Source organism: Xyrauchen texanus, chromosome 7 (assembly GCF_025860055.1).
Source record: "Xyrauchen texanus isolate HMW12.3.18 chromosome 7, RBS_HiC_50CHRs, whole genome shotgun sequence".
In the NCBI taxonomy this organism is placed as follows: Eukaryota; Metazoa; Chordata; class Actinopteri; order Cypriniformes; family Catostomidae; genus Xyrauchen; species Xyrauchen texanus.
In genome coordinates, this window is record NC_068282.1 from 14,309,221 (window position 1) to 14,332,118 (window position 22,898).

Sequence of the window (22,898 nt, forward strand, 5' to 3'; positions counted from 1 at the left end):
GCTATGGTTAAAATTATTTCATAAACTTTGTGTGCTGGTCTTGAAGGATCTTTGCAGAAGACTTGGCATCATAGAAGAGTTCGTTAATTTCTTCGATATATTCTTTTTCGACTACTTCCTTCCCCTGAACCCGAGCCAGCAGATTGGCAGGGGTCAGCAGCTGCACTGCATATCTGTATTTTCACAAAAAGCCCAAATTAAAGTGATGTGACAAAAAAAAAATATGATGCCTGATGTATTCAAATCAGTAAGTTGAGATAATATTTCAGTTTAAAAACTGTTGGAATTTATAAGTGGGGTGTGTATTTTGATAATGTAGTTATGAGTATTACCGGAGTGTAGTTTTGGTACCAATCTCTCCAAGGTGAGATAAAGCCTCCTCACTGATGTTGATACCCTCTGTCTGAGCTCGGATCTTTATGATCTATAGACAGCATCCAAATTAAAAGAAAGATTGTTAATGGCAAAGATATCTACTCCATTTGTTTAATTTAATGACCAATTTTAAAATTTGTGTACATGCACTATAGTGATGCACACCTGTTTCATTTCTTGAGGGGTGTACAGCATGGTTCTGATAATCATGACTCGATCCAGTAGGTCCAGTGGAATTCCATGAGGAGAGCTGATATCCTCTGTACCCCTTCAAAAATAAAATAATGAAACTTGTCAACCAACTTCACAACCAATCAAAATGACCATTCGAAGAGCTGATCACACTCCCCTGCAAATCAAATATTCTGCAACTGCTATTCTAATACATAATCGTGGCAAAGCTAATTTATATTCAAAACACCCCCCCATATCAAAAATTCACCTGATAAGGCAGTTTCCTCGGTTGGATGCAAACACTACAATGGGAGAGATGGAGCTCTCTAGTGCTCGGTGCAGGTAGGTGAAGCACTCGATGTCCAGCATGTGAACCTCATCAACAAACAGAACGCCAGGAACCAGCTCTGCCACACCCTGATCAATGTACTTGTTCACCACCTTGTTTATCTCAGCTCGCAGTTTATCTACATAAGGAATATACACAAACACACAAATAGGAGATGATGGCCTCCTATTACTGCATTAAAATCCTACTGGAATGTTTGAAAAATATTAGGTACCTGTTATTTCTGTCTTTTTGGGCTTCATCAGTTGACCCATCATAGAAAGTATGTCCTGACCACCCTGGAAAACACAGTGCACCTATAAGTTAAGCACTAGTGCTGATACCAACTTTCAGTAGTCGGTACCGATACAAGTGACATTTCACAGTTCTTGATGCAAGTTTTGATACCACAGAAAAAAAATATGCTATAATGGTAAAGTGCTATTGAACATTTATTTAGCATAAAGTTACATTTAAATGTAAATAATAAAAAAAATAAAAAAACAACACTAGAAAACAATTACGTGTTTTTGAATAGAGCCCTACTGAAATCTGTTTTATTTCCCCAAATCCTTTCTTCCTTTTTTTAAATGTATTATTTTCCAGAATTTCATGTTGTAAAGCTTAATATAATCATAAAAATAATGTTTAATCTAATAAATCCTTAAAACTTAACAAGTAAAACAATAGAACAATTACTTTTCAACATACCATTGCATTTTTTAACAACCTTTTCAGTACAAAAGCACTCTTGCTTGTGATATATTGTTTAATTTTTATTATTACTATTATTTATTACTATTACTAATATTACTACAGTGGATATTACATTTTACTATATGTTGTGATTTCTTCAATTTCAGGCATCTAGCTTTTATTTTGAATTCTTCTTTTATTTTGACTTGTGGTTTGATGGATGCTTCACTACTTCTGACCGATAAATAGTTCTCTACATGGCCCATTGTGATTGTTAAAGTGCAAATGCTGTGATTTAATTATATACATATATTGTCTACATGTGCTTAGGGCTGAAACGATTAGTTATCGACGATGTCGACAATAAAAAAATTGTCGACAAAAATGTTAATTGTCGAATAGTCGTTTGATCTCATTTAACGTAACATAAGATCACATTAAACTCTAATGATGATGCGCGACTGCAGCTCGTGCCTGACTGAGAGGAAGAATTACACAAATCACAGTCCAGAGGCACTCTAAACTTTTACAGCTTCAGGTGATGTAGATTGCAAAGTACAAGAGAATTATACAACAATACCAAATAAGTAAATACAGAAGCACTCTCGTTGTTGAGTCGGAACTCTTTAAAGGAAACTATCTTAAATGCAGTTTTAATGCGTTATAGCTTTAATAAAGTTCAAATAATATGGAAGCAGATCATGTAATAAACTACAAACTACCGACTCTGGCATTTCTCTGTGCTGTCAGCGTCTCTTCAATGAGTTGCACGTATGTCCAGATCTAAGGGGGAAGAGACTGAAACTGCATCCGGCTGATGCACACTGTCGAGGACGCTCATCCCTCGAGCCCGCACTTGCTAAAGCTAGATTAAAACATGATGGCTCGCGATTTATTGAATCATAATATATGTCACTGCGCATTTCTTATCGTGAAGATAATTGGCAATATGCAGCTTTATTATTAAGAGAGAGTTTGTTTTTGGGAATTAAAGATGGATTGAAGTGAACAAAAAGGTTAGAGAGGGTAGTCTTCACCCCATTTTACACGCTTAAAATACGCTTATGATTTGTTTTGGTTTCCAATAAAAATATCTAAAGCTCATTTAAACAATGTACATTTACTTTAGCAGATATACTTCAGAATAAAAAATTGTTATCTGAGAATGTTGAATATAATATTAAAAACACAAATATTTTTTAATATCTAAAAATCCTTTAAAATATATGCACTCACCTGAGAAGCAGCATTTAAGATATTTAGACTTGCTTTTAGAGAATAGATCTTGAATACAAGTATATTTTGCCTTTACTGCACTTGCAGAAGTATAACCAAGTGAAATAAAATACACATATATACAAAATATACTTATATTTAAGATACATTCTCTTAAAGTATAAATATCTTATATGTTGCTTCTGAAGTAAATTAATCTTGTTTTAAGGATTTTTTAGACCATTTTAAATGCAAAACAAGACAAAAAGTTTTTTTTTGCAGTGAATTTCTTTAATGAATTAAACCTAATAAAAAGTATTTATTCCCTTTAAATCAGTGAATGTCCTTTAGAGCCATTTTTAAAATATATTTTTTTGTCCTCTTTATTGTTAGTAAGCACGTTTAAATCAACCTTTTAAGTCTGGGCACAAGCTGAATAATCGGCTAAGAGCTAACGATTAACCATTGCATTAATCGCAGAATAACCGTTCTAATAATCGTTAGATTAATCAGTTGTCAAAATAATCATTAGTTGCAGCCCTACATGTGCTGCAAAGTGGAATAGCGCTTTGCTTTGTCATCTCATACAACACATATTTGTATTAATGTCTGTGTAATTTTCAGCGTATAAGTGATCTGCTTCATTCATTAAAGCACACAGCTCATGCAGACAAATATTGCAGCCTTTCACGGTTTAATAATCACACTAAGACATATTAATATTATTAATTGTGCATTTCAGTTTAAAAGGAGTAACAGAGCACATGCTCAAATAAGAGTGTGAGCATTTACAAGCAGTTGTGTGTCAGACAACATGTGGGTATTGGATTGAGTCTGTGCTTGATAATACCAGTACTGCAAAAACACTGGTATCATGACATATTTATTTTTTCAGTACCGACTTCGTACTGAAGTACCGATACTTTTGACAACACTAGTAAGCACTATATGGGGATCCACTCAAAATGCTAATTCTGGGTCATGTGATGTGTTTGTGTATACCTGAGGTCTTGCATTGGCTACATCCAGATCATGAAGTGTAACATCCTGAATAATCTCTTTCTTCTTGTGCACATCACCTTTTGGTAGAGGAACATACTCCTCTGCCTCCAAATCAAACTCTGTTGCAAATGTGTCACATCGTCCCTGCCTCTGTAGAGCAAGAACAGAAAACTGATTACCAATGGAACAATAATAGCCTTGAGAGATGTTGGATGCATTGAGTCATTTAATTTATCTGTAGATGGGCTGATATTGCACTAGATTCGAAATAAGCCCTCACAGTTTTACCTTCTTCAAACTGATCACAAAATTAATTGAAATATAAAGGATGGTCAACCATTTATGTGTAGGTAGTGCACACGGCAGGAATAAGAGGCCTGCAAACTTTATAAAGACAATCTTTTCCATTATACCACTGCCAAACTACCTGCCCACCTGCATTGACAAAAGATTGTCAATATGTCAGCCCCAAATAAACACAAGACAGAAAATAGTTGAGCAAATATGCCCATACCTTGACTGCCCCACTGTTAGCTTCGATGTAGATAACATCACCGACCTCCACTCTCTCCTTCTGCAGACTTTCATAGATACTGGGATCCAACTGCATGAGTGTATCAAACATACAGGCACTATAAGATGACAAACTTTAAACCCACACAAAAGCATGCACAACAAAGCCAAACATGTTTACTTACCTTTAACTGTTTGGTACCCTTTGCCGTCTTCAAACTGATAATGACATGACTGACTGTTTTTCCGTAGCCCCCCATTGGGTTTTCCGTCTCACATGGGGTCAATTCAGTGACCTCTCCTTCATACACCTCTTTAGTCTCCTTGATGCGCAGACCTGCACACACAATTAAACACTTCTTTTAGACAAATGAACTGAAGTGAACATACCTTTGCACCTCTGTGCATTTCAATGCACATGCCGGTATATTTCTCTGTCAGCCCTGTAATAATGACGATGCATATCTGGCTTGATCACACAGTCCACATGGTTTCAGATGTATATTGGTGGTTTATAGCAGGCTAAAGTGTGTGTGTGTGGATGATTATGTGCTTGAAGAAAAGAACAAATAGCTGCAGGTATGCACACAGAGAAAACCATTTATTCTTAAAACATATTCATAGTCATTCATAGGCCTACAAATGAATTTATTTGCAAAACTGACATCATTTAAAACTGCTTTTTGAAATGGATGAATTGCACCTGAGAGTGAAGGAAAGCAGCAAATAAACACAAAGCATACATTGAAACCCTTTTAACACCTCAAGCAAAGGTAGCTATTTTGAAGAATCGAAAATACAAGATAGTGTTGATTTGTTTAAATACCATACCTCCATTACTGTTATATCACAGTTTTGATGACTTCACTATTATTATATTTAGAGTTGTTAAGCAACATATGTTATGCTTGTATGTTATTTGAGAGGTTATGGTGTACAGGTTTGGTGTCTCCTAGTATATGCTCTGTCTACAGAACACAAGCACAGATATAATATCTCAGCTCTTTAAGTCATAGCAATGCATGAATGGTGACCAGAAATTTGAAGCTCCAAAAATCACAAAGGCCACAGAATATTAATGCATAAGACTCCAGTGATTAACTCCATATCTTCAGAAGCTATACAAGTGTGGGTGAGCATTTTTTTTTTTTTTTTTACTATAAATAAAATGTTTTAAATTCTTTCACATTTTGAAAGAGAAGATTTATGTTTATTTAGACATAAAAAAGATTTATTTAGATTTATGGTAAAAAAGGACATTAATATTTATATTTATCTCACCCACACACTTATCATATAGCTTCAGAAGGCATATGACTCCAGTGGTTTAATATATGGATACATTTTGTGTGGAATTAATGTGATTTTTGGAACTTCAAATGTCTGGTCACCATTCACTTGCATTGTAAGGACCAACTTACAATATTATTCCAAAATGTGTTTCTTAGTGTTATGCAAAAGAAAGAAATGCATACACATTTGGGATGGAATGAGGGTGAGTAAACGAGGAGAGAATATTAATTTGTGTGTGAACTATCCCTTTAAGTGAAAGCTCACCTATGGCTCTTCTGAAGTTCTCCATCAGCACTTCAGTCTTTTTGATTTCTGAGGAATACACTTCACTGCCCACCATAGGACAGAATGGAACTTTATTCCCCAATTCTTGTGCCATGGCCAATGCTAAAGCAGTCTGCCAGGGTACAGAAATAGGATTAATATACCTTAAACATTCACAGTCACCGTTGATTACAATAATTGATAAACACTGTCAGTCTTTACCTTTCCTGTCCCAGGTGGCCCTGCGAGTAGAATAGCTCTTCCAGCCATCTTTTTGGAACGAATCAGCTCTACGATGATGCCACATGCCTAAAAAACAAGAATTCAAGAAATACCTACATTTTTCATCTAAATAAATTAAACAATGTACACATATACTTAAGATGATTTACAGTATATATTGTTTAGTCCTCTTTAAACCATTATTAAGAAGAGATTAAAATACAGGAAATTGGTTGGAAAAAGTGCGCATTTTTTTTTATTCAATTAAATATTTATTGTTATCAAACTGTTTATTGTCTCTTGATTCTCCATCCATCACGTGATAACAAAAGCCAACTAAGATGTGAAAGCACACAAAACCTTGCCATCTAAAAATTGCTATATTGTTCCAAATATGAAAACGTAATGCAAATACAAACTAGAATAGGCAGCAGGACTAGCAATATTACTGTTCATTAATTTTGCTACAGTGAGCTCTACCTCTCTAGCGGTCTCCTGTCCCACAAGCCCGGCCGCGGACTGTTTGGCATTACCGGCCTCATCCAGCCCCAGACCCTTCACATGGCTGTGAGAAGCGATGCGCTGCGTCTTCGTTGTGCTTTTCACCTCTTCAATCTTCATGTTTCTTTTTCGGTATCAAACGCTCTAAAACGTGAGTAAAGTAACGTCGACTAACCCACGAAAGGCCGTTGAAATCAAACACAAGTGTCCCGCGTTTCCATGTGGGTTACCAAGGCGATTTAAGGGAGTCCCGCCTCCGAGACGGGTTTTAGTCTTTCTTAGCACCTATTGGTCAACTTAGAAAATCTCTATGAAATAATTGGATACTATGGTTGTCTGTATGCCCTCAGAGAACACGCCCCTCTTTCGTGTTTGTGTAGCTATGTGAAATGCAGTACTGAAACAAAGCTAACCGTCGTCGATTCCACAAAATTGCTCTTCTATATTTTGCATGAATAAATAAATAGGTAAAACGAACATATATGTTGTATAAAAAGTTTATAAAGGAATGACACATTTTTACAGTCTATAAACTCGTAGAGCCATAAGCCATATTTCAGCGAGGATGTGGAACCTATGACCGAGTTGTTTGCGCGTCAGGGTTTAATTTTCCCCAGCGCAGAAAAAAAATCGCTGTCAAATTTCTGCTAAGTTTGCTGGATTCAGAAAGAATAATTTAAGGTGTTTATCATGTAATTTAATTTATCACGTCAATACGAAAGTGATTATAACTAAATTCCAACCAGTTACAGTTATTTGCTTTATTGAAAGTTTAATATTGAGCCGGTGGGACTGAAAACAACAGCGTAACTTACAGTCAACAGTCCAAAGTCTACTCACTCATTCTGGAACAGACTTGCTGGACCAGTCATGGCAGATCATGGTAACTGCTCCAATCTCCAGAAAACTCTCAACTTTAACGTCGGTGTTCTCGGACATGTGGACAGCGGCAAAACGTCGCTTGCCCGGGCGCTGAGCAGCACCGCTTCCACTGCAGCATTCGACAAGAACCCTCAGTCCAAAGAGCGAGGCATCACGCTGGATCTCGGGTTCAGTGCGTTTACTGTGCCCTTACCAGAGCACCTGAGGGAGGCCTGCGCGGACCGAGAATACGACAGTCTGCAGTTCACGCTGGTCGACTGCCCGGGTCATGCCTCCCTCATACGCACTATCATCGGGGGTGAGTGAGCAACATGGTTTAATATGAATCATATTCAGATTAATGTTGTTTACGGGTCAAGTACTAAGCGTGACAGGGTGTAAGCAGAAGGGGCTGTTTGAATATATTGATATGGGCATATTAGTCAGAATTTGTCATTTAATTAGCATATAATAGGCTGTACTGCAGAAAAGTCAGTTTAATTCATTTTTAAAAAAGTGAATCAATTTATGTAAAATTTGCATAAGCATATTACATATTACTTACAGCTTTTAATAAATAAAAATGCCATCAAAAATATATATTGATTAAAATCTTAAAGGAATAGGTCACCCAAAAATGACATTACTCTCATCTTTTACTCACCCTTATGTCATCCCAGGTGTGTGACTTTCTTTCAACGATTTTAGAAGAATATTTCAGCTCTGTAGGTCCATACAATGCAAGTGAACGGGTACCAAAATTTTGAAGCTCCAAAATCACAAAGTTAGAATAAAAGTAATCCATAGGGCTCCAGTGTTTAAATCCATATTTTTCAGAAGCAATATGATAAGCATGGGTCAGAAACAGATTAATATTTAAGTAATTTTTACTATAAATCTCCACTTTCACTTCTTCTTTTGTTTTGGCAATACACATTCTTCATGCATATTGCCACCTACCGTGCAGGGAGGAGTATTTATAGTAAAAAAAAAAATACTTAAATATTGCATTGTATGGACAAACAGAGCTGAGATATTCTTCTAAAAATCTTTTTGTGTGTGTGTGTGTGTGTGTGTGTGTCTGTGTGTGTTCTGCAGAAGAAAGAAAGTCATTCACATCTGGGATGGCATGAGGGTGAGTAAATGATGAGAGAATTTTCATGTTTGGGTGTACTAAGTAAATAGTAAATGGTCTGCACTTTTATTTAACATTTGAGGTTTCCAAAGCACTTTACACTGTGTCCCAGTCACCCATTCACACACACACACACTCATACACCAATGGCGGCAGAGCTGCCATGCAAGGTGCTAGCCTGCCACTGGGAGCAACTTGGGTTCAGTGTCTTGTCCAAGGACACTTCGGCATGTGTAGTTGTGTGGGCTGGGAATCGATCTGACAATCCTGCGATTAGCAGCCGACCCGCTCTACCACCTGAGCCACAGCCGCCGTAGACGTATTGGACATTAATGTATGAGACACATTATGTATAAAATTGTCATAAAAAAATATACACTTATAAAGGTAAAAATGCCCTTGAAAATAAAATCCAGAGGGAAAATAGTGCCCCCTTAATGTAAAATAAATATTCTGACACTGCTGTCAAGGCATTTTGGACTCCAGCACTACCGCATATGATCAGATGGTGGTGCATGTGTTTTCCTGCAATTGTACAGTATTTGAACATATTAACACTCCGAGATCCACTGTAGCTGAATTGCAACATTTTTTAAATAAATTAAATGATACATATTTTCATTTAATAAAATGAATAAAAAATACACATAACAGTACCTGAACTGTATCACAATAACAGTTTGGTGGGGGAAATCACAATTAAATGACACAGCTTGTTAAAGTTACACAAAATTCACCTCACCAAAAAAAATGACTACCTAAAATCACCCAAAAAATATAATCATATCAATAATTGGATCTCTGAGGGTTAAATCAAGCTCTGACACTAGAAGGCAAGACCTGCTAATCTGCTTTTCATGATAAGCATCACAACAAGCGATAGATGAGAGTAAATAAAGATATATGCATTGAATAATTAAAATGCCTTTAGAAGAACCCCGCTTTTAACATTTAGAACAAAGAATAACATAATTTTGTCAACATGTGATCATCAGATGCTGTCACTCAATGTACCGTAGATAGAATATATAAAACATGGACAGCGCCATACACAATCACAACTATTTGTATACTCCAATTTAATGTCAATAATTACTCGGTACTGAGAGGGAAAGATTTAGCCAGACTTAAGTTTTTCTTGCATACACAATGACATCAAATTGTAACCAGGAAAGGATGGGGAAATCAAGGTAGAGGAAGAAATATCTTCTTTTTTGCCAAACGTTGATTTTGTGAACCTACGGGTCTCTAACAAGGTTTTTACACCATTCTTGTTTTCTCTCCTCAATTCACAAATTTTATTGTGTGTTTTACTTACTATTTACTTTTTTATCGGTGTGTGCTTGTGTGTGTGTCTTTGTATGCTTGGATTCAGGTGCTCAGATCATTGACCTGATGATGTTGGTGGTTGATGTTGTGAAAGGTATGCAAACACAAACAGCAGAGTGCCTTTTGATTGGCCAACTCACCTGTTCCCGCATGGTTGTTATCCTCAACAAAACAGACCTGTTGCCTAGTGACAAGAGACAGGCGGCCATAGACAAGATGACCAAGAGGATGCACAAAACCCTTGAGAACACTAGGTACTTTCAAGCTCACATCTCAAGACACATTCTTCATTTAGTGGTTTTCTTTAATTGTTTGTTTTTATAGACTTTCATGCTCGCCCTCCTGAAAAGACCAGTATTAATTTCCATATTTGTCTAAGGTGGATTAATTGCTGATCTGGTCTACATTTTCTTGATTTTGGGATGATTTCACAGAGTTGCCATCTTGAAAATGTTCAGACTTTTATTTTATTGTTTGGCAGATTTAAAGGCTGCACTGTAATAGCTGTGGCAGCAAAGCCTGGTGGTCCAGAGGCCCCTGATACAGAGGAGGCACAAGGAATCACTGAACTCATAGAAGTGAGTTAGTGGGTGTAGCATTCTCAAAAGCAGGGGTTCAAAATTGTGTTTTCCTCTGAAAGATAATTTATAAAATGACTGCTTGGTGGCAGACGTGTTGATAAATGTGGACAATATTTTTGAGGGTGTCTTTGTCTATATGTGTTTAGTTACTGAAGGCCCAGGCTTTCCTTCCTCGTAGAGATCCATCAGGTTCTCTTCTGATGGCTGTAGATCACTGTTTCTCCATCCGTGGTCAAGGAACCGTCATTACTGGCACCATCCTCCAAGGTTTGCTCTGTGTGAATGATACTGTGGAGATACCTGCTCTAAAGGTATGCTACTAAAATACATCTACACATCATAAAGAGACTTGTGCTTAAAAATGATACATATATATACTCACTGAGCACTTTATTAGGAACAATATACTAATACTGGGTAGGGCCTCCCTTTGCTCTCAAAACAATTCTCAATTCTTCGTGGCATGGATTCCACAAGATGTTCTAAACATTCCTTTGAGATTCTGGTCCATGTTGACATGATTGCATCATGCATTTATGCAGATTTGTCAGCTGCACAGTCATGTTGCGAGTCTCCTGTTCTACCACATCCCAAAAGTGATCTATTGGATTCAGATCTGGTGACTGAGAAGGCCACTTAAGCAGTGAACTCATAATCATGTTCATGAAAATAGTTTGAGATGACTTTTGCATTGTGACATGGTGCATTATCATGATGAAAGTAGCCATTGGTAGATCTGTAAATTGTGGCCATGATGGGATGCACATGGTCAGCAACAATACTCAAATAGTCTGTGGCATTAAAGCGACGATTGATTGGTATTAACGGGCCCAAAGTGTACCTAGAAAACATTCCCCACACAGATTACGCTACGTTTTTCCAGTCTTCTACTGTCCATTTTGGTGAGCTTGTGCCCACTGCAGCCTCAGCTTTCTGTTCTTGACTGACAGAATGGAACCCTACGTGGTCTTCTGCTGTTGTAGCCCATCCAACTCAAAGTTTGACATTTTGTTCATTCAAATCAAATCAAATCAAATCAAATCACTTTATTGTCACACTACCATGTACACAAGTGCAACAGTAGGTGAAATTCTTGTGTGCAGTTCCGAGCAACATAGCAGTCATGACAGTGACGAGACATATACCAATTACAATAAACAACATATTTACACAAAACAATTTACATATCAAATGTACACATACTTACACAAAACAATTTACATATCAAATGTACACATACTTACACAAAACAATTTACATATCAAATGTACACATACTTACACAAAACAATTTACAAATCAGATGTACACATACTTACACAACACAATAATTATATACAATGCAGAATATAGAACAGAATATACAATACAATACAATAAGTGGGAGTATATGAAATATATATGTGTATATATATATATATATAGCAGTTGTATTGAGGAGAATATGTTGACAGTCCAGTGTGAGATTATAGCTGAATAAAGTGCAGTGCTAATTATTGATCCTGATAGATCAAGAGTTCAACAGTCTGATTGCTTGGGGAAAAAGCTATCATGTAGTCGGCTGGTGCGGGTCCTGATGCTGCGATACCGCCTGCCTGATGGTAGCAGTGAGAACAGCCCATGACTTGGGTGACTGGAGTCTCTGATGATCCTCCGAGCTTTTTCACACACCGCCTGGTGTATATGTCCTGGAGGGAGGAAGCTCACCTCCGATGATGTTCCTGGCAGTTTGCACCACCCTTTGCAGGGCTTTGCAGTTGTGCTTGGTGCTATTGCCGTACCAGGCGGTGATGCAGCCAGTCAGGATGCTCTCTACAGTGCTGGTGTAGAACCGTGTGAGGATGTGGTGGTTCATTCCAAACTTCCTCAGCCGTCTCAGGAAGAAGAGGCTGGTGAGCCTTCTTCACAACGGCCTCAGTGTGGGCCGGACCATGTGAGTTCCTCAGTAATGTGGACACCGAGGAACTTGAAGCTGCTGACTCTCTCCACCGGTGCTCCATTGATGGTGATGGGGCTGTGTTCTCCGTCTTTCTTCCTGAAGTCCACAACAAGCTCCTTGGTTTTACTGACGTTGAGGAGAGGTTGTGCTCCTGACACCAGCGTGTCAGAGTGTGCACCTCCTCTCTGTAGGCTCTTTCATCATTGTCAGTGATCAGACCTACCACCGTCGTATCGTCAGCAAACTTAATGATGGCATTGGAGCTATGTGTTGCCACACAGTCATGTGTGTACAGGGAATACAGGAGTGGGCTGAGAACACAGCCCTGCGGGGCTCCAGTGTTGAGGGTCAGTGATGAGGAGGTGTTGCTGCCCATTCTAACCACCTGACGTCTGCCTGACAGGAAATCCAGGGTCCAGCTGCACAGCGAGCTGTTTAAGCCCAGAGCCCGGAGTTTCTCATCAAGCTTGGAGGGCACTATGGTGTTGAATGCTGAGCTGAAGTCTACAAACAGCATTCTCACATATGTGTTCCTTTCTTCCAGGTGGGAGAGAGCAGTGTGTATTGTAGATGCAATGGCATCATCAGTGGAGCGGTTGTTGCGGTAGGCAAACTGCAATGGGTCCAAAGAGGGGGCAGAACAGAGCAGATGTGATCTCTGATTAACCTCTCGAAGCATTTGCTGATGATGGGGGTCAGAGCAACAGGACGCCAGTCATTTAAGCATGTGATTATAGCTTGCTTCGGTACAGGCACAATGGTTGATGTTTTGAAGCATGTGGGGACTACAGACAGGGAGAGGGACAGATTGAAAATGTCCGTAAAAACACCAGCCAGTTGATTCGCAGCACGCTCTGATGACGCGGCCCGAATGCCGTCTGGACCCGCGGCTTTACGGATGTTCACCCGTCGGAATGATCGGGTTACATCCACAACAGAGACGGAGAGTGAATCAACCTCTGTAGCGTCAGTCGCGAGTGCACTCTCCGCGAGGGCGGTGTGGTTCTGAGATGGTGTGATGATGGTGTGATTCTGAGATGGTATTCTGTTCACTACAATTGTACAGAGTTGTTATCTGAGTTACTGTAGTCTTTCTGTCAGCTTGAACCAGTCTGGCCATTCTCCGTTGACTTCTCTAATCAACAAGGCATTGCCATCCACAAAACTGCGGCTTACTGGGTGTTTTTTGTTTTTGGCACCATTCTGAGTGAACTCTAGAGACTGTTGTGCATGAACAGCAGTTACAGCAACACTCAAACCAGCCTGTCTGGCACGAACAATCATGTCACTGTCAAAATCACTGAGATCACATTTTTTCCCCATTCTAATGGTTGATGAATCATTAACTGAAGCTTCTGACCCGTACTTGCATAATTTTATGCATTGCCTTACTGCCACATGATTGGCTGATTAGATAATCGCATAAGTACCGGTATGCATACTGGTGTTCCTAATAAAGTGCTCAGTGAGTGTATATACAGATGCATACTGCAAAAATGCATTTAGAAAGATAAATATCTTAATTGTATGATCGATTTCAAACTGGGTTTGGCCAGTAAGAATACATTATAAAGGAGTATCAAAGTATATTTGAATTCTAAAAGGCATAAGTGATTGTCTGAGCCTTGGGGTCAAGTCAGATTCTGAAGTGTTTGATTAGGTATGGTGTTTTTCTTTTAATCACAATCTTTTCAGAGGTTTGAATAAGACTACTAACCTACGCTCAGACATAAGTGTTCAGCACTATTGTTGATTGACTTAATCGGTTCCATAATTCTTATATTTGATTCTTCAGGTAACCCGCAAGGTGAAATCTGTGCAGATGTTTCGTAAGCCAGTTCCTAGTGCCATGCAAGGGGATCGGGTTGGTGTATGTGTGACACAGTTTGACCCAAAGCTACTGGAACGAGGTGTAGTATGCACACCAGGTTCATTGCAAACTCTTTACGCTGCTATTATATCCGTTCAAAAGATTGAATACTATCGTGGAGCACTTAGCAGCCGTGCAAAGTACCACATTACCGTTGGACACGAAACTGTTATGGGGCGTATCTCATTCTTCAATCGAGTTCTTCCCAACAACAAATCAGGAGATGGTAGCCTCAACTCTCAGGAGCAAAGCTCAAAGTCTTTCTCATTTGATTGGGAGTTTCACCATCTAGATGAGTATTTGACAGAGGGTGAGAGAAGAGAACCACAACAATGGGCGTTACTTGAGTTTGAACGTCCGGTCACATGTCCATCACTTTGCTTAGTGATTGGGTCACGGCTGGACTCAGATATCCACGGTAATACATGCAGGCTTGCCTTTCACGGAAAGCTATTGGAAGGGTTCGAGGACAAAAACTACACTGAGACCACACTGCCTCGGCTCAAAATCAGCAAAGACAAGCAGAAAGAAGGAGCTGTGGAGCGGGTAACTAGCCACATGTATTTTCCCTCAAGTAGTTAATACAGTATTTATATTTTTATTCTTATCAGGTTTGGACAATTTCTCCTTATCTTTGGTCAGGTGACAGATGACTACACTGTAATTGGTCGAAACCTGTTTAAGAAGGAGACCAACCTTCATCTGTTTGTGGGCTTAAAAGTTACACTGTCAACTGGAGAGACAGGATACATTGAAGGGAGTTTCGGCCAGAGTGGAAAGATCAAAATCAGAATACCAGGTAAAAAAGACAAAGGAACTCTAACTTACACTTACATGTACCAGGCCGTAGACTTCACCAGCCACATAAACATAAATAAGGTATACGTAGGCTTTGCCTCTCCCTTACTTTCTCTTTGACTCTTCATTTCCTCCTCTTTCTATTTTATACAACCACACACTCAATCAGTGAAAGCCACACACACATACATGCATACATTAGAGCACACACAATCCCCTCTGAAGGAACTACATTCTCATACCAGATTTTTTTTTCTTCATAATGTTGTTACTTTTTGTTACAAATTACATTTTTGTGTAAAACATTGAAAAAGTCTTGGTGTAACGCCCTTTTAATAAATCCATCCATGGTTTAATCAATCAGAATAAAAATTGGAAAATGGAAATACTTAAAATTGTTATTACTATTGCTCTATTTGTACAATTATTGTACTGAATTAGTGAGTAGCACTGACTTTGTCACATTCTTATTTGAAAGGTTACATTTAGTTTGTGTTATTTTTGCATCAATTTCAAATATCATTCCTAACCTATTTTCAGACAGGTTTCTGAACACTGCTTAATTTCTCTGTATTACTGTTATTAAAGGAATATTTTAAGTTCGATACAAGTTAAGCTCTGTCGACAGCATTAATGGCATAATGTTGATTACCACACAAAAACAAATTCGACTCGCCCCTCCTTTTCTTTAAAAAAAAGCAAAAATTTAGGTTAGAGTGAGGCATTTACAATGGAAGTGAATGGGGCCAATGTTTGAAGGGTCTAAAGACAGAATTGTGCAGCTTATAATTTTATAAAAGCACTTACATTAATTCTTCTGTTAAAACTCATAATTATTTGAGCTGTAAAGTTGTTTTTAATCTGAATTTTTACAGTTGTTTTAGGGTTTGTTGACAACTTGACATTACATCATCATGGCAACAAAGTTGTAAAATTGGTTCTAACTTTACACAAATGGTTAGTAAGTGATTTTTTTCACACTAAAATATTGTTAACACGCATATTGTTTATTGTTTACAGTGTGTATTTTAACATTTACAAATTGGCCCCATTCACTTCCATTGTAAGTAAACCATATTTTTTCTTTTTTTTTTTTTTCTTTCAAATTAAAATGTTTTTATTGATTCACATATATGAACACCATAAAACAAAACATATATATACATAGAATCAATCTTAACCCCCACTATTACCCCTCCCAATCCCAAAATGACCCCAACAACATCACAGTGGTCTCAATTGATATAGACACACACACACGCACAATAAAAATAAATCGATAAATAAAACAAAATAATAATAATAATCGCATATCCATAAATGACATATACCCACCCCATTTCTCCACAAATATGTTGTACCTCTCCATTCTTCTAAATTCCTTAAAGGCCACCACCCTTCCCATCTCCGAGCATCACTCCTGAAAAGAGGGTGCTCCAGCCCCTTAAAATGATCTGCCTGACGATCATGACACTGGTTAAGACCCAACTATATATGTGTCTACTTTCAATGTCGATGACCGCCCAATCTCCCAAGATACAGATTCTGGGGCAAAATTATACCCGTACACATCGCACACCAGACTCTGAACCTTTAACCAAAACTTCTGTATCTCAACACACCCCCAAAAGACAAGGGTTATGTCTCTGGCATTGCCAGCAGGTGGGTGTGTTTTAAATTTAACAAATTAATCAATTTGTTTGTACCGCTGCTACAGGGTGTCTATAAAGTAACTTGATCGAACAAATAATCATACTCCCAAACCCATGCATTTCCAAAATCTTAAAAAGATAATCCCATTCTACCATATCAAACGCCTTTTTGGCATCCAATTGAGATGGCAGAGTCTGATCATTCACCACTAACCACATGATATTGATAAAACGCCTGTTATTAGAAGAGCTGCGACCAGAATAAACCCCACTTGATCTATATGTATAAGAGATGTCATAATCGATTAGCTAGAATTTTTGACAAAATGATTACATCAAGCTGGATCAGGGAAATTGGATGTTAACTTTTACACTCGTTTGGATCTTTGTCCTTTTTCAGAATCAGACTGATCCGGGCTTGTGTCATGGTTGGCAGAAGCTTTCCATTCTTTAATGATTCCGTTTAAACTTCTAACAAAAGTGGAGCCAGTTCTGTAGCATAAGATCTAAAAAATTCAGCGGCAAAACCATCTGGCCCCGGAGCCTTGCCAGTAGGTAAGGCCTTAATTACATCGTCGAGTTCCTCCAAAGTTATCTCAGAATCAAGATCATTCTTTTGCTCAATCATCCATTTTAGGGAGTTCTAATGTTTCTAATAACTTCATCAGTAGATGAAGATGTGGAACTATATAGATCAAGATAGAACTCTTTAAAGGCATTATTAATATCAATGGCCAAGGTAAAATTTCACAACCAGCAGATTTCACTGTGGGGATGGTAAGCTCTCTGTGCTTTACATATCTAGCCAAAAGCTTCCCTGCATTGTCAAAATATAACTTTCTTGCCCTGGATAACCAAAACTCTTACTGTGTTTTTACTTACATTATATTACTTATATATGTATTTCAATCGGGCCAATTCTCTGAGGCCATCTGATGACATTCGGTGCTTCAGCTCTGCCTCTGCACTTTTATTATTCTCTGCCCGAGTTCTCGTGCTTTGGATTTTTTGATTATTGAGGCATACTGTATGATCCGACCCTTAAGAACCTCCTTAAGTGCTTCCCAAGCCAAGCCCACAGAGGATACTGAGGACCAGTTGGTCTCCATATAAACATTGATTTCAGTCTTTAACATTTGTTGGAAATCAGGATTTTGCAAAAGGTATACATTAAAGCCCAAACTATATGATTTATTTTTCTCCATATGTGGCAACACTTCTAAACTCACCAGGGCACGATCCGAGACTATACGGATAATACGAGATGTTTCCAATTGAGCAATCCACAACAGATGAAACGAGGGACTTGGATATACAAAAAAAATCTATTCCAGAATAAATCTTATGAACTGATGAAAAAAATGTATAGTCCCTACCTTCAAATTTTGCCAAATATCTGCAAGATATTTTTACACATCCTGTAGGGCTGAAACGATTAGTCGACATTATCGATAACGTCGACAATAAAAAAAAATGCCGACAAAAATTTTAATTGTCTGTTTAAGCAAATCTAAATATTTTATATGTTGCTTCTCAAGAAAATGTATCTTGTTTTAAGGATTTTTAGACCATTTTAAATGGAAAACAAGACAAAAACACTTGAATTTCTTTACTGAATTAAACTTAAAGGGTTAGTTCACCCAAAAATGAAAATTATCCCATCATTTTCTCACCCTCAAGCCATCCTAGATGTATATAACTTTCTTCTTTCAGCCAAACACAATCGGAGTTATATTAAAAGATATCCTGGCTCTTCCAAGCTTTATTGACACATTGATTCTATGAAGGACAGTGCTTGCTTGGGACACGTAAATACTTTGCGGAAAAATTTAGTATCTATTCTCAGTTTGGCCGGAAACATCAGTGCAAAAGCAATCTTCCGCTGAAGTAAGAGTCTCTTACATTCCTTGAATCGATCGTGTTTCTCTCTTGTCGAATTCGCAAAGTCCGGGAACAAGAAAACATTGTAATTCTTCCAAGAAAGCAGGTGATCAGGTGATGTCAGAAATTTGGCCAGAATTGATCGGGGCCTGTCCCCCTCAGCAGATCTGCGAGCGGGACTCTGTGAGCTCGCCCGATTTCCAGCTTGTGGCCTGTTATGTCGAGTAGACTCGGGAAGAGCTCGTCTAGGAATTTCACCATTTCTCTGCCTCCTTCATGCTCAGGAATTCCAACAATCTGCATGTTATTTCGTTGGCTCCTATTTTCAAGATCTTCCAAATGTTCCAAAATGCTTTCCACGTCTATCTTGGTCACTAGGGATTAGCGGAAAATTCCCTTTCCAATGACTCCAGATAATCAATCCACATCTGCTAATCTTGTAACCAACTCAAGAGAATTTAGTTTCCATCGCTGTTATCAATTGACGTATTACAGCGAGATCCTCCAAGTCAGCAAAAACCTTTGTCAGCATCACAGACATGTTGGACAGTTGGACAGTTGGATGCTTGTTTTCTCCTGCTTCACCATCCAAACCGAGTCCCTGGTCCGCAGGCCGTCAGAGGATTCAGCCTGAGCACGTAAGTGTCTTTTAATGTCTCCAGAGCCTGAGGATTCTGACTTTTTTGCCATGTTTACCTTAAAGAGCAACTATATAGCTGGGTGTATCGACTCTCACCGGATTATAACATGAAAATAATTAAAAACTAGATAAGTGTGCAGAGCCTGTCATTTACACGTCTGCTCCTCGCATGGCATCACGTGACCCCCTATTTTTGCTTTTTTTAAAGAAAAGTAGGGGCAAGTAAAAATATTTTTTTGTGATAATCAATATTATGCCACACATCCTGTCGATTGAGGTTAACTTGTATTGAACCCGGAATATTATTTTATGGGAAACTATTTTTACTGTCTATCAGAAAGTAACTGGAGGCCTGTGGTGGAACACAGATTTATAACCATTTATTTAATTCCTGCTTTAAGTATAAGTATTTAAAGCAGAACATGAAGTATGTATTCTATCTAGTATGCCCTTTGTTCATGAATGCCCAACACTCCAACTCTGTCTTTCTCTTCTTTTAGAGGGGCTGAAAGAAGAAACCAAACAGCTTCTATCCTCTTCCTCTAAGAAGAAGGGCAAAGGTGGAACAAAAAATGAATCATCCAAATCAGAGGAAACCAAACCAGACTCTCAGCCAGTCACTATTCACCTGAACTTCAAACGCTATATTTATGACCCCCATAAAAAGATGGTGCAGTCCTGATCCTAACATTGATCGTTCTTGAAGAAACCACTTAAGTAGAGCTTTAAGGGGAAGTTTAACAGAAATTGTTCTGATCAGGCGCTGAGTGTAAACTAATGTCTGAGATATGGAGCTTGAAACTTTTGTACAAGTTTTCTATTATGTTATCTTTATTTCTCACATCCTAGTTACATTTGGAAAAATAAACTATTCAAATTAATTAAAAAGATAAATGATGTAATGTTCACAACACAGCTTTCCCATTCCGACAGATGCTGGTATGTGCTTGCTAATGAAAAATATCCATTAGTTAAACCAGGTAATTATATTTGATATGCAAGCGTGTGTGTCTTTGTGTTAGCATAGCGAGAGGGTTCTTTAGACATGGCTTTAGCGCAGGCTGTATGTTTAGTCAAATATTTTTCTTTGTAAATCTTGTGCAAATTACGTTTCCACACACCCTACCCTCAGTAATCCCATTTATAAATGTACATTTTCTTCATTACTCAATTGTGTGTTTTTAATTTTGCATGTATGATTCCAAAACATACATGCAAGTAATAAGAGAGAGCGAGAGAGAGAAAGGAAAAGCGAATGACCTACAATGACCTTTATTGTTTACCAATTTGCTTTACAGATTTGTATGCCTATTCCTGTTTCAGTTTGACAACTTGAGAGGGTCTGCTTAGGCAAATTAGTTTCAAAATGCCAGCATTCAATAACAGGTGTTACTAAAATACTAAATGCCATCTGTAGAGTGATACTTCCCTGTTTGTGTCCGTCACCAGGTAGGTAAGAACAAAGCCTTTATTGTTATTGATAAAATTGCCAATAACAGTTTTTGAAGTAATGGAAACCTTGGTAACTGCTTGTCAACTCTCTTACATGCTTTTTTTTACTTTGACTATCAAATGTGCTGTCACATGATGATGTATAGTACTCACATTTACTCTAACAGAAAGATATGTTGATATCTAACTATATAACTGAACCAAAAATAAAGAGAGGGAAAAAAAACAGGAATAAAAACGTAAGACTTCTTCCTGACCCCTGGACTTACACTGACCTTGAGATGAGCCCAAATTGTGGGGTAAAGTCATGCTCAATGTTCGAGTTACCACTGACATTAACATTATCGACTTTCATCAGCACAGGCAGTTGACAATGTGTTTGGGCAATTATTAATTATTTTATATGATCTCAAGTTTGCTGCTTCAAAAAGTACTTTATTTTGCAGACTTGTTCTCTCCCCCCACTCTTTAGTTTTATAGACTGTATGTAGATGCTGCAAAAACTATGTCAAACATGTAGAGGGCAGTAGTACCCCCAGATTCAGGAGAAGCCATTAGTGGTACTTGCGAAGGCAAGCATCTCTGTTTCTATTGCTCATATTTAGGGTTAGGGCTTTAAAAAAAATCCCAAGCTTGCCCCCACACTGTGTTGTGATACAGACAGGAATGATACCTCAAATCATGCAGTGTATTAAGTGGCTATTACTGTCCTAAATGATCAGACTCAAACAATGTTCACAAGTTGGATGATAAAACAAGTGAAAAACATCACATATACTTGCATTGAAAGAAGGGTTCGAGCAATACCTACCCTCAAAAAGACAATTTCCTAAAGATTTTTTTGTGTCATTCATAGTTAATATTTAGAGCTAGATACTGTAGATAACGTTTGTCAAGACAAACTTTCAATCTTCACCACTGGTGCAAAGTGACTGAACTCCTCCAAGTCAAAATCTTCCCTAAACGTAACAATACCGCAGTGCCATGGGATTCAGATTGGCCCGGGATAGCCGGCCGGTGAGGAGAGCCATTTGAGACTGGGCCGGGGCACTAGCGGATGAGTGCCGCCCCTCTCCCATCACGCACAGCAAGTTTGTGGAGAACCTGGTGCTAAATGACTCTTAGACAACAACGCTTGACAAAGCCAAGTCTGAAAGTTTAAACTAGTTTTAAAAGTTGCAAGCTTGATAGTAACACAGACATTACAGTAAGAAAAACCTCCGGCACGTTAGCTTCTCCAACATGTTTCTATATAACACCAAATGGGTTCCGCTATTGTTACAAGCCAAAGAACCATAATATGGTACTTTTCTTTAGAGTATAGGACCAGAATATCATAAACTTGAATGTGCTCTTTTTGACTCATGACATTTAAGAAACTATCTAGCATTTGCATAGCAAAATGCTAAAAACCACGCATAACACCTTTTCAACCACATAGCAACACCTTGGCGACCACCTGCAACAGTTGCCAGTTCTGGCAAGTTTTACATGGGCAAGCACCACTCACATTGCCTGTAGAAAACAAAATGGTTTCAGTCTGCAATTCTAATAAGTGCTCACAATTATAAAGTGTGATCTACCCAGAATATAGATGAGCACTAAGACTCTAAGAAGGAATGTAGTCTTCATATTGTCCAGCCTTTAACTGCGCAATTCATCATTTATTGCTCCACTTTGTGAACTTTTTACATTGGATCTATTATCATTGAATCAAAATAATATATTAGTTTAATTGGCAAAGAAAAGAGAATCACACAATACTAAAGTGTTGGTTTATCAAGCAACTGTCTTAAATTTGTTTTTTATGTAAATTTATCAGTGACATAACCCTGTCCAAAAGGAAGTGGCAAGATTTTGTGTGTAACGTGGGCCATTATATCTTTTTTTATCCCTGTGGTCTGTGCATTTATGGATTTGTCTTCAATGTGTGTTTTTTCCCCTGGAGATGTAACTACAACATGCACCATATCCAAACCTGTTGAAACGGCACACACTGGTCAAAATGCTTCAGTTTTTTTCTACAGAGTGGTTCTAAGATTTTAATAAATCAATCACTTGTGCAAAATTGAGCAAAAACATCAATCCATCTATAAATCAATGGGTGACTGCTTGAGACTAATCACATAATTTGCTTAAAAGCATTTAGCAAGATCTTAACTAAGTCTCTGCACTCTG

At 38.1% G+C, this 22,898-nt stretch overlaps 2 protein-coding genes across 2 annotated transcripts; one reads left to right on the forward strand and one right to left on the reverse strand.

The window, feature by feature from the left end:
• Nucleotide 1: 1 nt before the first annotated feature.
• On the reverse strand, nucleotides 2-6,811 carry ruvbl1 (RuvB-like AAA ATPase 1). The gene is made up of 11 exons (XM_052129684.1): nucleotides 6,563-6,811; nucleotides 6,083-6,169; nucleotides 5,861-5,993; nucleotides 4,489-4,640; nucleotides 4,305-4,394; nucleotides 3,791-3,940; nucleotides 1,113-1,176; nucleotides 818-1,016; nucleotides 541-643; nucleotides 333-424; nucleotides 2-173 (listed from the first exon to the last, which is right to left on the reverse strand). Exons 1-11 carry the CDS (start codon nucleotides 6,701-6,703, stop codon nucleotides 14-16), a joined length of 1,371 nt encoding a protein of 456 aa, XP_051985644.1. The 5' UTR covers nucleotides 6,704-6,811; the 3' UTR covers nucleotides 2-13.
• A 392-nt stretch (nucleotides 6,812-7,203) lies between these two features.
• On the forward strand, nucleotides 7,204-20,933 carry LOC127646184 (selenocysteine-specific elongation factor-like). Its single transcript, XM_052129673.1, has 7 exons — nucleotides 7,204-7,763; nucleotides 9,955-10,162; nucleotides 10,390-10,486; nucleotides 10,636-10,800; nucleotides 14,223-14,843; nucleotides 14,940-15,096; nucleotides 19,769-20,933. The coding sequence occupies exons 1-7, from the start codon at nucleotides 7,454-7,456 to the stop codon at nucleotides 19,948-19,950; spliced, it is 1,740 nt and encodes a 579-aa protein (XP_051985633.1). The 5' UTR covers nucleotides 7,204-7,453; the 3' UTR covers nucleotides 19,951-20,933.
• Nucleotides 20,934-22,898: the final 1,965 nt, after the last annotated feature.